This window comes from Rutidosis leptorrhynchoides, chromosome 3 (genome assembly GCF_046630445.1).
Source record: "Rutidosis leptorrhynchoides isolate AG116_Rl617_1_P2 chromosome 3, CSIRO_AGI_Rlap_v1, whole genome shotgun sequence".
Classification (NCBI taxonomy): Eukaryota; Viridiplantae; Streptophyta; class Magnoliopsida; order Asterales; family Asteraceae; genus Rutidosis; species Rutidosis leptorrhynchoides.
The window spans coordinates 26,855,512-26,872,978 of record NC_092335.1 but is presented as its reverse complement, the minus strand read 5'-3'; the positions used below and the strand labels follow the sequence as shown (position 1 = coordinate 26,872,978).

Sequence of the window (17,467 nt, the reverse complement as noted above, 5' to 3'; positions counted from 1 at the left end):
ATATGATGCTGAAATCTTCTTCCGTAATGGGTTACAACAGATAATTACAAACTATTTCACATGGTTTGTTATTGTTTCATGAAAATTATAAAAAATGCCAAGCAAATTGAGTTTTAGGTGTGAATGGGTGATAAAGGAATGATGAGGGACTTAAATTGCCGAAGATAAGAAGTTTGCCAATAATAAACTTGAGGTATGATTTCTAACATAACTGAGCTAGGATAATTAACTTAAGGTATGATGAGGGTACATAAGAAGGTATGGCGTTGGTCCCGTTCTTTTTGTTTCATTCGACGCTTTTAATTGTTTTTGTGATTAGGTTGGAGTTTTTTGTCTCGGATTTGTGATTGATATTTGTAAGTTTGATCGGTTTCGGTTAGATTCCGTTCGGTGATGTTCGGTATATATAGTTTGTTTTACCGTTTTCTAGGTACGAGCCTCATCGGTTCCATCCTTGTATTCTTTGGTTGATGACGTTTTCTGTTGGAAAACGTTTTCGTTTTTATACGAGTTTTCGTTTAAAAAAAAAAAAAAAACTGAGCTTGGATTCTATGAGTGTTGACGAGTTTAGTCAAAGTTGATGGTTTATGCTTGGCGATGAAATTGATGGTTAGATGGTGTAATAAGTTAATTAGCTTATATATAATTTACTTAATTTTGTTAGATGATTAACTAAAGTGAGTGTTGACTATAAATTACTGATTTTAACTTTAAACAAGTTTGAATTATATGTCTACATCGTGTAAATTGCGGGGAAAGCTTAACTAATGGGTTGGAATGGTTAAGTTGTTCAAAGTGGTATTCTTTACTACTTAAACAGGTAAGTAACTCTTTTTGTCGAAACTTAAAATTATCCTCATTTTTTACTTTAAAATGACTGGATGAAAAATTTAATAATGGTTTAAGATTGAGAAAGGCTTTTGAGCAAGACTCTTTAAACCCAAGCAGGGGTCAGAAGACTTGACTAGTTTTTTTTTTTTTTTTTTTTTTTTTTTTTTGACTTGACTTCCATTTCTGAACACAACTTTAAACACTTTTTGTCACTACATGTGGAAACATAAATTTTTCTCCAGTCAAAGTTTTTCCATTTTGGTTTTTATTCAGACAGATAGTTTTCTTGTGGTTCAGCTTCACTTTCAGTTGACTCATAAGCCAAAACGATATCGACCGTCTTTCCCACGTAAAACGTTCCTTAGAAATAAATGTTGCTGTCCCTTTAAGATTTAAGATCTGTTTGCACTAAAATTGAGATCTAAAGCCAAATAAGATGTACTCAATTGCATTTTAACGTCATAGTGGTTGGAAACTACTACTCTTAAGCGCGTTTGATCGGCAGATTCTGATGTAATCTAATAGAATTAGAAATCAGACTCTACTCCATTTTTGTATTTGGTCAGCAAAACAAGAAGGATTAGAATTCAATTCCATTTATCAATAAATCATTATGAAAAATAATCACGGTCTTATGCTCTTAGCAAATTAAAATATTACAAGTAGGGTAATTATTTGTCGGAGGTCTTTTTATGAGTAGTCTCTTAACCCTCGAGTAGAGTTATTATTTGTCTACATCCCAATCAATCTTGGCACGCCAACCTCCACGCTAATTCTCAGCATATTCCATCACGAATCCATTTAATGGTTTAATTCTTTAAATACTTGTACATCTAGCTTTAACATATGTATTTTTGATTTATTTAATTAATTTTGAGGGTTCGTGTTAATTTTGCCTATAAAAAGCCAACAACGAGCATTGTAGTCTTATGCTCATTTAGTTCCAAAATGAACTCAAGGCAACCAACTTGCTTATCATTTTCCTCTCTCATTGTTTTCCTATATTATAGTCTTGTTATATTTCTTACTACTAATGCCACCATCTCATCTTCGTATCATCATGGAAATGAGACAGATCACCTGGCCTTGTTGTCTTTCAAGTCACTCATCACTCTTGATCCTTATGGAGCTCTTACCTCATGGAACACTTCCTTCCATTTCTGTGACTGGAATGGTGTTACATGTGGGAAGCGCCACAAAAGAGTAACTGCTTTACGGTTGGATTCACAAGGGCTAGAAGGATCATTGTCTCCTCATGTAGGAAACCTCAGCTTCCTTCGTGAGCTTTGGCTCAGGAACAATAGTTTTCAGAAAACCATACCCCATGAACTCGGTCGTTTGTTCAGGTTACGTGTTATTCGTCTTGACAGCAACAAGTTTAGTGGAGTCATTCCAGCTAACTTGTCAGGTTGTTTGAACCTTGAAACGTTTGTGCTTGGTAGTAATGAGCTAGTTGGAAGCATACCCAAGTATATCAGTCTCTTACCGAAACTAACTATATTAGTAATGCAATATAACCGTCTAGAAGGGGGACTTCCATCTTTCTTAGGAAATATTACATCATTGGAAGCGCTCTCCCTCGTGGAAAATCCGGTTGGTGGAAGCATTCCAGACACCTTTGGCCAGTTGAATAACTTAAAAGAAATATACTTAGGTGGCTGTAACTTAACTGGTACCATCCCTCTTTCCATTTATAACCTTTCACTCCTAACTATATTAACTTTGCCTGGGAATCAGCTCACTGGCAGTCTTCCTCCGGCCATAGGTACAATGTTACCTCATCTGACCGAACTTCAATTAAGAGAGAACCAACTAATTGGGCTTCTTCCTCCCTCCATATCTAATTGTTCTAAATTAACAATACTTGAAATGGGTAACAATAGTTTTAGTGGGAAGTTGACAATCGACTTCTCAAAACTAAGAGATATATATTATATATCCTTGCATTATAATCAATTTGGAACTGCAGAAATGGATGAAATGAAGTTTATTGATTCTTTGAATAACTGCAGCAAATTAGAGTTTTTGGAACTGAGCTATTGCAATTTTGAAGGAGCAATTCCAAGGTCAATTGGTAATCTTTCATATCAATTATCGTTTCTAAACTTACAAGGAAATAAATTATATGGAAACCTCCCCTCGAGTATAGGTAATCTAGTTGGCTTGACTGATTTAAGTTTAGGTTTTAATAGGTTGACTGGAAATATCCCGTCTACAATAGGAATGCTTCAAAACTTACAATCTGGATGGTTGAATGAAAACCAATTTTCAGGGTCAATTCCTGATGCCATTGGGAACTTGTCAGGGATCAGTGTACTTGTTTTAAGTTCCAACAAACTAGAAGGGGTGATTCCATCAAGTCTAGGAAATTGTTATCGCATTCAGGCGTTATTTCTTGATAACAATAGACTAAGTGGAAAAATACCAAAACAAATTCTTCAACTTCCATCTCTATCCATATTATTGGCTCTTTCTCAAAACAACTTATCTGGCTCACTTCCATCAGAGGTCGGAGACCTCAAGATGCTCTCTTCTCTACATTTATCTAATAATTATCTATCAGGTAACATTCCTAGTAGTCTTAGTGGTTGTAATAGCCTTTCATACTTGTACATCAACGACAACTTATTTCATGGTACGTTACCACCATCATTAAGTTCCATGAGGGGATTGGTGGAACTCGATGTTTCTCATAATAATTTATCAGGCCAAATTCCTCGATTCTTGGATGGGTTTTCATTACAGGCATTAAACCTGTCATTTAATGATTTTGAGGGTGAAGTACCGTCGAAAGGAGTGTTTGCCAATGCAAGTGACTTCTCTATCACGGGGAATACGAAGCTTTGTGGCGGGTTGCTAGAACTTGGGTTACCAAAATGCAAGGGGAAGAATAAACATAAAAGAAGAATTCCGGTGTTTGTAATAGTCTTAATGATTGTTTCTATGCTTTTGGTTGTATCATGTATTGTGTATGTTTTGTTTAAAAAGAAGAGAAAAGACCAACCGTCTCAATCAACGACAAATGAACAATTTATGAAAGTTTCCTTCGATCAACTTCTTAAGGCTACTGATGGCTTCTCCGAAGCCAATTTGATTGGCAAGGGTGGGTCCAGCTCTGTCTATAAAGGAGTTCTTGAACATGATGATAGATTTGTTGCAGTGAAAGTCTTGCATCTCCAAATTCAAGGAGCTTACAAAAACTTTATAAGAGAATGTGAAGCATGGCGAAGGATTCGACATAGGAATCTATTAAAGATAATAACTTCGTGTTCAAGTGTTGACTTTCAAGGCAATGATTTCAAAGCTTTGGTTTATGAGTTCATGCCCAATGGAAGCTTGCAAGATTGGCTACATTCAAAAGTACATGCATCCAGACTAAGCATTCTTCAAAGAATAAATGTTCTCATTGACATTGCATCCGCACTTGATTATCTTCATAATTTTTGTGTACCGGCCATTATTCACTGTGACTTGAAGCCTAGCAACATTCTATTGGATGATGATATGTTGGCCCACGTTGGAGACTTTGGTCTAGCTCGATTTCTTGGAACAGATTCATATCTAAACAGTTCATCTGTGGTGAAAGGAACAATTGGTTATGCACCTCCAGGTAAAGTTCTTGTATTTCCATATGCTCACATTCGATATGTAAAACTACATGTTTTAAAAATTAATGCTTATAAGTTACAGAGTATGGTCTTGGGAGTGAGATGAGTAGCAGCGGAGATATCTACAGTTTTGGAATACTATTATTGGAGGTGATGACCGGGAAAAATCCGACACATGATATCTTTAATGAAGGCCTTAGCCTTCATAAATTTGTTTCCATAGCCTTGGTGAACCATGCAGTAACTGATGTGACGGATAATGATGCAATTTCTTTGCAAAGTACAGAAGAAGACGTAAAGAAAGTGGAGGAATGTTTGGCTTCAACTCTTAAGATTGGATTGTCTTGCTCTACGGATTCCCCAACACAGCGTATGAAAATTGAAAATGTTGTCCGTAAATTGCACCATATTAAGGATGCCCTTCAAAATATTCAAGGTACTCTGTCATCTCCTTTTAATCATGTTTTTTATTTTCTGCATCTGATCATAACATAGTGAGAAAATTGTGTGGTTGGTCCCTTTGGTTTATATGAAATGGGGTGTTTGGTCCCTGAACTTCATTTTCGAGGTTGTTGGTCCCTGTGATTTTCAAAACATGTGTGGTTGGTCCCTGTCAGGGACCAACAACCCCGAAAATGAAAGTTCAAAACATGTGTAGTCGGTCCCTGTCAGGGACCAACCACACGTGTTTTGAAAATCACAGGGACCAACAACCCCGAAAATTAAGTTCAGGGACCAAACACCCCATTTCATGTAAACCACATGGATCAACTGCACAATTTTCTCTAACATAGTTTTATTATCAGGTTATCAGTAAGATGGTTCAGTTTGCTCCCTGGATGCACGTATTATTTATGTTCTTAAATATGGTGGAATTAAGGATAATGAATCAAGGAGTGGTGTGGTACATGTCAAGTAATGTAGTAATTATTTTTATGTAAAAGATATGTGTAAGTGATGTTTAATTTCATAGCTACAAGTATATAAAGTTTGATAGTGTAATAAGCTAGTAATAAGTAATAACTGGATTGTTGGAAAAATAGTTGGCTTGGATCCGTTTACTGTTGATGCTTATGAGCATATTGATCCCTGTCTTCGTTAGCACCAACTCGTGTAGCAAAAGTTTTACAAACCATGAACTAACGGTAATATTTACATTTTATAATCATTTAATATATGGGTTTACTATGTTTTAAGAATTTTATAAGTCTTTCATTTGCCGATTGTTTTTTAACATCTACTTTGACTGATCAAGATTCTTGGCCCATATTTATAAATTACTGGCCCAATACAAAAAAATTGGACCGAAATGAACGAAACGATCTCATCTTCTTTGATCGGACGTGTTTATCGACTCGATTGTTCTGGAATAGGCATCAACATAGAGGTCTCCTAATTCCAGAATGAAGCTCCGCCTGGAGTTCGTTTGTTTTCGAGCGCTTGTTATCAAGAACGACTTCTTGCAGAAAACATCCACGCATCATGAGCACTTTTTGGTTGTGTTTGAATCACTCGTTGGAGCAGGCTCTCATATATAGTTTGATATATCCAAGTTTTAACAACCGCATCTGCCTTAGACCATTGGGAGTGTTTTGTTCAACGGTTGTTGATTTACCATTTTGAATTGATAGGACATCGAAATCCTTGCAATGGGTGGTGAATAATTCGCACCAACACCTGTACTTAAGCTTGGTTATATCGAGTTTGATCTGTATTAAGTGGCTAATAGAATTAACAGTGTATATTTTGTGAGTTGGGTGCATAGGCGGAATATTGTAGAAACATGTACGGGACCCGTCCCATTTGGATTTCAAAAAACAAAAAAAAAATACACTAAAAAACTTTTTTTTACTAAAAAATATGGTTTTTGTTGGTGTTAACCCCGTCAATGAAAATTGTACTATTAGGTTTTTATTGGTGTTTACCCAAATTGACATGTTAGAGATTAAAATACTTTGAGTTGGCTCATTTATGTGAGTAAATGGGTCGAAGTTGCAACCTCTAGCTTTGAACCGATATATTGCTGAATTGCTGGTCTATGTTCCCATCTTTTCCAGCTTGTTTCAATAACCATATGTTATTCATTTCCTCCACTATGTAAGTTACACCTATTTTGACTGGGTTTTTTTTTGGGTTAAAGCCAAAAATAGGCTACAAACTTACACAAATGTACCGATGTCGTCTACAAACTCATTTCCGTCCTACTGTTGCCTACAAACTTTCAAAAAGTGTACCGATGTAAACAAAAACTTTCAAAAAGTGTACCAATGTAAACAAAAATGACTTGCTACCGGCTAAACTGGTTAAAATCGACACGTGTCATTCGTATATTGGATCTTAATTCTAAAAAAAAAAAAAAAAAAAAAAATTATCGGGTCAAAATTAGTATGTAACAGGTCAAAACTATAAAATGTTGATATTAGCACATTTTTTGAAAGTTTATAGGCGACAGTAGGACAGAAATGGGTTTGTGGGCGACATCGGTACATTTGTGTAAGTTTGTAGCCTATTTTTGGCTTTAACTCTTTTTTTTAGCTAAAGTCTGGATTTACGTACTCTTTTGGGTTAGCATTCGGGAAGACATACCACCAAATCTTTGCTTTTTTCTGCAGTAAACTATAAGCTGAGATGCTATTTGAATGTTTGAATGCAAGTTTATGTTCGATTGAAATTTCACAAGGTGGTTATTGTTTGCTTAGTTACTGTAAATTCGTTGCATTACTTTGAACTTAGTTATGAGGGGCAAGTTAGTAAAAGTCTCTGTTGCACAACAAAGCTAAGTTAGTAAAAGACTGTACTTAACATACAAAATACAACACTTATACAAGTTTAAGGATCTACTTAATAAATACTCTGTAGCAAACAAGGTAAGCATTAGTGATAGGTGTTCACTGTACCAATTAGCTCCATCTAGTTGTGAACACCATCGGTTCGCATTGATTGAATTTCTTCACCAAAGCCTATTCTTTTAAGTTCAATAATTGAATTAGATCTATCATATCATATTAAAGTTAACAATAACAAATAATTAATTAACTTATTTACGTGTCCACTGTCCCCATTTTGTTTACTAACATTCGGATTTAAAAATTTCAAAATTAAGCACCGTCTAACCATCCTTGCACATTTTTTTTCTTGATATCTATTAACTTAATAGGGTGATGGTCCATATTGTAGCGACCCGACCAAATCATGTTTGACGGCGCCGACTACTTCGGTCCCGTTGCGTGGTCATAAGTCTTTATTATGACTTTTGACCAAAATATGTCGCATTTATTTTATAAGAAAAATGATGTTTCAAGTTTACAAATGTAGTTCGAAAGACTAGTTACATTACAATGTTTAACGTACGAATGAAACCTATGCGACACAATTTAAAGTAGTCAAAAGACGCTCCATCTATGCATGTATACTCGACATCCAAGCAAGTATCAAAAAGAGTGCGGAAGCATGTATCAAGTAGCTTTCAAGGACCTGAGAAAACATATAGAAAACTGTCAACGAAAACGTTGGTGAAATCATAGGTGTTTTAGTAAACGTTGCATTTGAACCACAAGATTTAATATAATATGATTATCTAAATCATTTGCATTCCAAAGTTGTTATTTGTTTCGCGGGCACCCAATTATCAAACTTAACTGTTTTGCACCCTTCGCGTAGTGTTAGAACATACACTAGACCCGAAAATATATTTCATCCGCTAACGGTAGCGAACCGTCCGAATGAGGCTCGTCAAGCCCATGTGATCACATAATATAAGTTCACGTTTACACCCTGCAAGTGTAACTAATGATAATTGAATTGAGGCTTTTTGTTCAAACCCGTACGTGGAATGTTCGTTTTCGTACTTGTGTTCAAGTGTAAAAGTATGATACGTATATGTTTCTCATCCCATAGTTTAAAGCATAAAAGTTGTTGAAAGATGGGACTATGATCTCACCTTGAGTGCACGTATGAAAAGTACTTCACAAAGTAACGTGTGCGAAGGATAGTGCTAGTCTTGACCTAAACCAATAGGTCGTATCAATAACGGTAAATACGATAGGTCAAAGATGTTTAATTAGTCCTATGGCTCGTTACGACTCGATTATGTAGCATGTGAATCAAATTGTCAAGTTTCATGCAAGATACAAGTACAGAAACAAGTTAGGAAGGTTGCATAATCATTTGGTTAAGTTTGACAAAAAGTCAAACTTTGGTCGGTCAAAGTCAACGAAAGTCAACACGTTCGGGTCGGGTCCCGAACTATTTTTCTGAGGTTTGTATTCATATATAAGCATGTTAGAACAAGTCTCATGTGAATCGGAGGTCTAGAACGGGCCAAACATTTTTCACATTTGGGACAAGGAGGTCAGAACCTGGCCCCCTTATATGTCGCGCCGCGACAGGAAAGGGCCGCGCCGCGGCAAAGGCCGGGTGCTGGTGCCTGGCCAGTCCCAAATGTTCAAGTCTCAATCCAAAACCTTTTTATGCATAAAACACAAACCGCTAACACTTAGGACTCGCACCTTATATCGTTGGAAAGCTCTTTTGACGTAGAATGCAACTAAACACAATTCATCAATCAAAAACCTCATTTGTAACAACCGAGTTTTCAAACCAAGTGGTCATTCAATGCACACATTAATGCTTCAAACTCACCAATGCACATTTAATGATTTAGGCATTCAATGCATACATATGACATGCCATTTTGTAGGTAATTGAGCATACAATACAACTAACAACTTACTAACAACAAATCATGGCAATCAATGCATCAAATAATCATTTCAAGTTCATTAAACCCTAGCTCAATTCCACCAAAAATCACTAAACAAGTTCTTAGAGTTTTCTCATGCAACCTATACATCAAAATGAAGCTAGTAACACTAGGAACACATTTAATACATGCATTTATAACATTTAACAACATTTAATCATCTAAAACTCAAGATTAAACACACCCATTTTGCTAGTTCATGCAAGTTACTTCCAAACAACAAATCAAGCAATTCAAACACATAATCTTGTTAGAGTAGAGCCATAGACACTAATTAACAACCTTGTAACTCAAAAAATCTCAAGAACACAAAAATTAGTGATTTTAGAAAGTTACCCAAATGCAATGAGATTGGTATGGAATTGAAGAGGAAATCACGAGGAGTTCAAATATGTAATTTGTTTGGCTCGAAGCTTGATCGATTTAGTATGGATGATGATTTGCTTTTTGATGAATTTAAAGAAAATATGAAAGTAGAGAATGAAAAGAGAAAAGAAAATGAAAAATGGAGGTGGAAGATGGTTGACTAGTCAAGTGCTAGTCACTATTTTGGGGTTTTGGCAAAACAAGTCCCTCAAGTTGTAGTCGGGTGCGTTAAATTACCTGAACGAGATAATTTGAAACGCGTATTAACGGAAGATGTTATAAACATATAACGGAGTTGATAATGCTAAAAACGAACATATATTTCATAGCATTATTCCTCAAGAAAGACAAGCTTTTAGTTGCAATTGTTCTATTTACAAGTGATATTCGTTTAAATAATAAAAGGTGAAGACAAAAGACAGATTCGACGAATTGAAGACGAAAACGACCAAAAAGCTCAAAAGTACAAAAGACAATCAAAAAGGTTCCAATTATTGATAAGAAACGGCTCAAAATTACAAGAGTACAAGATTCAAAACGCAAAGTACAAAATATAAAATTGTACGCAAGGACGTTCGAAAATCCGGAACCGGGACCAGAGTCAACTCTTAACGCTCGACGCAACGGACTAAAAATTACAAGTTAACTATGTATATAAATATAATATAATATATAATTAATTATATTAATTATATATATATTATATATATATTATAAAACTGTCGGCAGAGAAAGACTCCAAGGGTGTGAGCTGTAAATTCATTCTCCGCGACTCGCGAAGTTTGAAGAGGATTTTGCCGCGAGTCGCGGAGCCCCAAATTTCAACTTTTCCTATAAAAGCAACCGAATTCTGATCGCAATTCATAATCTATTTCTCTCTTTTCTCATATATACGATATATATATATATATAATTTATATTTTAATTTTAATTTTAATTATAATTCTAATAATAAGGGTATGTTAGCGAATATTGTAAGGGTGTAAGTCGAAATTCTGTCCGTGTAACGCTACGCTATTTTTAATCATTGTAAGTTATGTTCAACCTTTTTATATTAATGTCTCGTAGCTAAGTTATTATTATGCTTATTTAAAACAAAGTAATCATGATGTTGGGCTAATTACTAAAATTGAGTAATTGGGCTTTGTACCATAATTGGGGTTTGGACAAAAGAACGACACTTGTGGAAATTAGACTATGGGCTATTAATGGGCTTTATATTTGTTTAACTAAATGATAGTTTGTTAATGTTAATATAAAGATTTACAATTGGGCGTCCCTATAAATTACCATATACACTCGATCGGACACGATGGGCGGGGTATTTATATGTACGAATAATCGTTCATTTAACCGGACACGGGAATGGATTAATAGCCACTAGAATAATTAAAACAGGGGTGAAATTACATTCAAGGGTAATTGGTGTAATTGTTAGCAAAGTAGTAAAACCTTGGTTTACACGCAGTCGATAACCTGGTGTATTCATTAAACAAAGTATTAAAACCTTGTTACAATTCGAATCCCCAATTAGTTGGAATATTTAACTTCGGGTATAATAATAATTTGACGAGGACACTCGCACTTTATATTTATGACTGATGGACTGTTATGGACAAAAACCAGACGGACATATTAAATAATCCAGGACAAAGGACAATTAACCCATGGGCATAAAACTAAAATCAACACGTCAAACATCATGATTACGGAAGTTTAAATAAGCATAATTCTTTTATTTCATATTTAATTTCCTTTATTTTATATTTAATTGCACTTCTAATTATCGCACTTTTATTTATTGTTATTTAATCGCACTTTTAATTATCGTACTTTTTAATTATCGCAATTTTATTTTATCGCACTTTTATTATTCGCAATTTCATTATCGTTATTTACTTTACGCTTTAATTTAAGTCTTGTATTTATTTTATATTTTACATTAGGTTTTAACTGCGACTAAAGTCTTAAAATCGACAAACCGGTCATTAAACGGTAAAAAACCCCCCTTTATAATAATAATATTACTTATATATATATTTGTATTTTTATAAAAGTAAACTAATATAGCGTTGAGCTTTGTTTAAAGATTTCCCTGTGGAACGAACCGGACTTACTAAAAACTACACTACTGTACGATTAGGTACACTGCCTATAAGTGTTGTAGCAAGGTTTAAGTATATCCATTCTATAAATAAATAAATATCTTGTGTAAAATTGTATCGTATTTAATAGTGTTTCCTAGTAAAATATAAACTATTTCGTATACACCTCGCATAACATCAAGTATTTTTGACGCCGCTGCCGGAGAACTATCTTAAAAGCCGGAAGCGCAACGCTAATATAAAAAAAAAAAAAAAAAAAAATTTTAGCTTACTTCTATTAAAAATTCGTTTTAAATATTCGAAAATATAAAAAGAAAAACAAAAATATAAGCATTTTTAAGATTTTGTTAAATATTTAAGTTTTATAAGTTTCTTTATTTTTATTTTAGTTTATAAAAATATAAGTTTTATTAACTATCTTTTATTTATAGAAAAAATTAAAAACAGAAAATAAAAAAAAAATAAATAAAGAAAAAAACGCGTCGAATTTAAAGCTGTCATCTGAATTTTTGAACCCCGCGACTTGCGGGGTTTTCTGCATTAATTACCGCGACTCGCGGAGGGTACCTGACACACGGACAGAAGCCCTAATTCAGCATTTATTACGGATTATTAATTATTATTATTATTATTAACCCTAATTATTATTAATATTATAATTAAGTTTTAATTTAATTTATATACTTTAGTTAAATTAGTTTTATTAAATTGTAAAATTAGTAGTTTTATTAAATAAATAATATAAAAATAATATTTTTATAAAAATTGTAATTTTTACAACTTTTTGTATATTTTTATATTTTGTCCCTTTTTAATCGTTTTAGCGTAATATTTGTATTTTTAGCTCATATTTAATTTTAAACTTAGTTTTTGCTATAGTTATTTTTACTCCTAGATTTTTAGGCTTTGCCGTAGAATTCCTTAAGTGCTTTTTATTTAGACTAAGATTTAGGTACTTTAGAATTTTGCGACGCCTTTTTAAGTTTTAATTTCTTTTTAAGTTATTTCCATTTGGAATTTAGTTTTTCCTGTAAGCTTTAATATTTTTAGACGACTTTTACTATGTATCAATTATCATTCCAATTAGTAATTTCAATTTGCGATTATAATTTTAAGTTAGTTGTAGTAATAAGGTTAGGTTAGTCAAGTATTTTTAAGTTTTTATAAGTTTCTTTTATTTTTCCGTCACCTTTTATTTTTCAACCATTTTTCGTTTTTCGACCTTTTTCGACGAACTCTTTTTCTCTCTTATTTCTCGCTATTCTAGTTTTTAGGACATAGATTTTTATTCTACTTCTTATCTAAATTTTCTTAAAATTACGAAAATTTATTTTAAGTAGTTAAATTAATAGACATCAAAATTTTCTGGTTCGTAGTAATAGTTGGATTTGTACGTGGACCGGGTTATTGGAGCCAAACGGTCCTCAATTATATTGAGACCAAACGAATCCTGCCCCTCTGCTGCATCTTTTGGCTATTCGAAACGTGGGCAAAATCAGAAAAGTCTATTGATTGGATAACTTATTATAATTTTTCTTTCCTTTTTAAAACTAATAGGATATTCAGTGAATGCACCGAGCAAGACGTTCACCACCTTTTGTACGTTCACCACCTGTAACTAGATCAAGACATTTAGCAAATATAACCGTCGTTGATTTTTCTTTAGAATCATCATCCAGTCGACCAAGTACTTCAGTTCAAATTTCCGATAATCCATTTTTTGAACCCGACCTCACAATTGAGAATCCGGAGAATATTCAGGAACGGTTCGTAGATCCTGAACCATTAAACTTTCCTCCGGAGCCACCAATCATTCAAACAGAGATTGTTGAGGAACGAACCATTAAATCAGAATCATCTAGTGATACCGATTCAACAAATTCAATTATGGAGAATCTGGAACCTTTAAGTATGGAAGACCGAATGAGAGCTAAACGCACTGGCCAAGGTCACGCAATTACTCATCCAGACATTAATGCACCAGATTATGAAATCAAAGGACAAATTCTACACATGGTGACTAATGTAACGACCCGGAAATTTCCAACCAAATTTAAACTCTAATCTCTATATGTTTCCGACACGATAAGTAAAAACCCTAATGTTGAGTCTAGAAAGTCTGAAATCTATTTTTTGGATAATAAAATACCCTTTGACCATGCCTGACGATTTACGAACAATCGTTTGTAAGTAAAATTAAAATATATACTATAATAAGGTTATTATTAAAAAGAATATATATACACATATATAATAACTAAATTATTAAATTATTATTAAAAGAAAGATAAAAGTATTATGTGTCAAAATTTATAATATCTATTTGTATATACATATTATAATCATTAAATATCACATAAATATAAATAGTAATATTAATATATGTAATTATAAGTTATCATAATAATATTGTTATTATTATTATCACTTCGTTATTAATAAAATAAATAACATTATTATTAATATTAGTATTTTAAATATGTTGATACATCTAATTTGTTATATTAATATATTGTTATCAGCATCAATATTAATATTTCTATAATTAGTAGTAAAATCATGATTTTAGTTATTAATATGATTATTATTATTATTATTATTATTATGATTATTAATATTAATAATATTAATCAACAAGTATTATTATTATTATTATGATATTTAATATTTAATAATAATTATTTATATATAAAAGAACAAAAAAAAGGGATATAAAGACAGATAGATAACGCATATATGTACAGATAAATCTCTATCAGGTTGTCATTTTTTTTTCCATTCTCTGCTCACCCGTGAGGAACTGTCGATCCCCACCTTCATTTTAAACATCAGCCTATCATCTCATCTCATGTCACTGCAATAATCACTCGATTATCATTATCACACTCTACAATCAGCTGATATTAATCGAAGGATTAGAGAGAGAATTAACCAAATAAAACCGTCCCTCTGCCGGCAATTTTTTTTTTCCAGACACCCCAACTCGAACGAATTTTAAAAATCCATCAATTCTGTTTTATTAGGAATCTTATACTGGATCTTTCTGAAAAATTTTGTGTTTTAATTACTCTTATTGATCACGAATTTTGGAAGTCAAGATTATAGATTTAAAAGTCTAATAATGAGTTCATCATAAAATTTGAGTTCATGTTTGTGTTTCAAGAGCAGTTAACGATTCCAACAATTTCTATATACGATTACCAAACTAATTTGTGTTATAATCAAATTCTAATACGCACCTAAAATTGAAAACCATATTTATTTTTTTTGTTATTTTTCAGCGGCAGCAGCAAAGCTGCAAAAACGTTTTTTTTATTTATTTATTTATTTTTTTTTATCTCAACAAATTATAAGCATATGATATAGATTTATGTTATCTGGATCTATTTACGAATCACGTTCTGGGTAATTGATAATTTGGTCGTTTTAGTTTTGGGAAGAAGAAGAAGATAAAAGGAACAAGTTAACGAGTTATAAGTTTATGGGTTGTAATAATAAACAGAAAACCGGCTACAGCCGAATGGTTAGAGGGTGACTCGTGTATACGAAAGGTCGGGGGTTCGAGTCCCGTCCCAAGCATTTTACACTTTTTAATAAACTAAAGGTATAACTTGAAATCCATTATTATTATTATTATTATTATTATTATTATTATTATTATTATTATTATTATTATTATTATTGCTTTAATAAGTATTGTTACTAGAAACATTATTATTATTATTGATATTTTAGTATTACAAATATTATCTTTATAAGTATTAGAACCAATAATTATAATTAATATTGTTATTATAAATCTTGTTATTTTAGTGTTATTATTATTATGATGATTGTGATTAATATTCATATTTATATCACTTTTATAACTATTAGTATTACTAATCTTATAAATCGATAAAAGTATCATTAATAACAATATTATTATTTTTACTAAAATTACCATTTTTAATAAAGTTATTATTATTATTATTATTATTTTTTTTTTTCTAACAAAACCATTAGTTTTAAACAAATAAACACTTTTAATATAAAACATACTTATTTTATATACTACAGTTATATTAATATAACTATATAAATAATAACAGACTCAAATATATATATACAAACTAAATATTTAATATATACGGTATTAAGATATGAAATTGGTTGATTACGAGTATATATATTAATATAAAAATACGAATGATATAGGTTCGTGAATCGAAGGCCAACCTTATAAGTTACCAATGGTGTTATATGTATTTTTACTACAAAATACATTAGGTGAGTATATAGTCCCTTTTAAACTTTAAATATTTTGGGCTGAGAATACATGCGCTGTTTTTATAAATGATTTACGTTATGGACACAAATGTTTAAAAATGATATTCTGCGGATTGATGTGCTAGGTAATTTAGTTATATGTTATAATAGCATGTAAGCGCGAATCCTAAAGATAGATCTATCGGGTTTAACACCCCCATCCAGTAGGCTGCACTAGACATAAGAACTAGTGGGCGGATGTTTAGTACTTCGAGGATTATTTATACACTTGCGAGTGTACATATCCATCTTTGCGAAGATGACTTATTATATTATTGTTAAGGTTGGTTACTGAGGCCTCAACATAAGCAGAATGATTTTATACACTTGCGAGTGTATTATATTTTTTTTTATATAGGAAATCTTGTGGTCCATTGTTATAACGCTGCTAGCATCAAACCTATATATCTCACCAACTTTTTGTTGACTTTTTAAAGCATGTTATTCTCAGGTACGAATTAAGTCTTCCGCTGTGCATTTGCTCATTTTAAGGACATTACTTGGAGTCGATCATCGCAATGGGACCAACTGTTGAAGACGTCGTCCGGGAGGATTAGTTTCGGATTCTTACAGTTGGTATCAGAGCGTTGGTCTTAGTGAACCAGGTCTTGCATTAGTGTGTCTGACTAGTAGTTGTTAGAATACATTAATGAGTCTGGACTTTGACCGTGTCTATATGTCAAAAGTTTTGCTTATCATATTTAGTCGGAAATCATCTGCTTATTATCCTTAGGAATTGCCTGCTTAGTATTCTTAAGTCTAGACACGTCTTACTGCATTTAGTGCATCGATAGTGTATAGACAAAATTTGTATCCTAGCGTATCTGTTGCTATAGACATTGCCTGACGAATTTCAAAGATTCTTCGCAAATCACGGGATTTTGAGTATTTTAAATACATATGTAAGTTATGTATTGAATAATATCAAACCCAACTCCTATAATTTATCCTAAACCAAAAATTCATTCCTCGACTATACAAGATGAACTCCGCGTCCAGTTCAAATTCCTCCGACTCCGACAGCTACGCTGATATGGATTTTCATTCGGGCTCCGAAGGCAGCGTCACTGGAATGGATCAACCAATTTCCCATCATCTATTCTGGATGAATTGGGGATGGGTTCGTAGTGTGCTAAATTATTGGAGACAAGAAGAAGGTGATCCCTTTCACCCACCGAATTGCCCTATTGACGACGAACCTGAAGCACTTACCGGCGAACCTGTTCGAGAAACCATTTTCTCTCTCATTTCTCGAGTATCTCGTCACGATTATATCCTTTCCCATATTTCGGATCTTGATCATTCGCTCACCCCAACCGCCAATCATCCTGGTGTACTAGCAGAAATTAACGAACTTCGCGCTCGTGTGACGACTTTGGAGAACACGGTGCGAAGGTTACAAACATCAGCAGCAGCATCTGCAGCATAATCTGTATAATCATCATCAACGCCGACAATACTCTTAACACCCAACCACAATCACGTTG

At 32.9% G+C, this 17,467-nt stretch overlaps 1 protein-coding gene across 1 annotated transcript; it reads left to right on the top strand.

Moving 5' to 3' along the window:
• Window positions 1-1,272: 1,272 nt before the first annotated feature.
• On the top strand, window positions 1,273-5,305 carry LOC139899607 (LRR receptor-like serine/threonine-protein kinase EFR). The gene is made up of 3 exons (XM_071882426.1): window positions 1,273-4,441; window positions 4,522-4,875; window positions 5,246-5,305. Exons 1-3 carry the CDS (start codon window positions 1,780-1,782, stop codon window positions 5,254-5,256), a joined length of 3,027 nt encoding a protein of 1,008 aa, XP_071738527.1. The 5' UTR covers window positions 1,273-1,779; the 3' UTR covers window positions 5,257-5,305.
• Window positions 5,306-17,467: the final 12,162 nt, after the last annotated feature.

Coding starts and splice junctions, on each gene's coding strand:
- LOC139899607 (XM_071882426.1), top strand. CDS start 1,780: ATGAACTCAAGGCAACCAACTTGCTTATCATTTTCCTCTCTCATTGTT. Junction 4,442..4,521: donor AATTGGTTATGCACCTCCAG/GTAAAGTTCTTG, acceptor TATAAGTTACAG/AGTATGGTCTTGGGAGTGAG.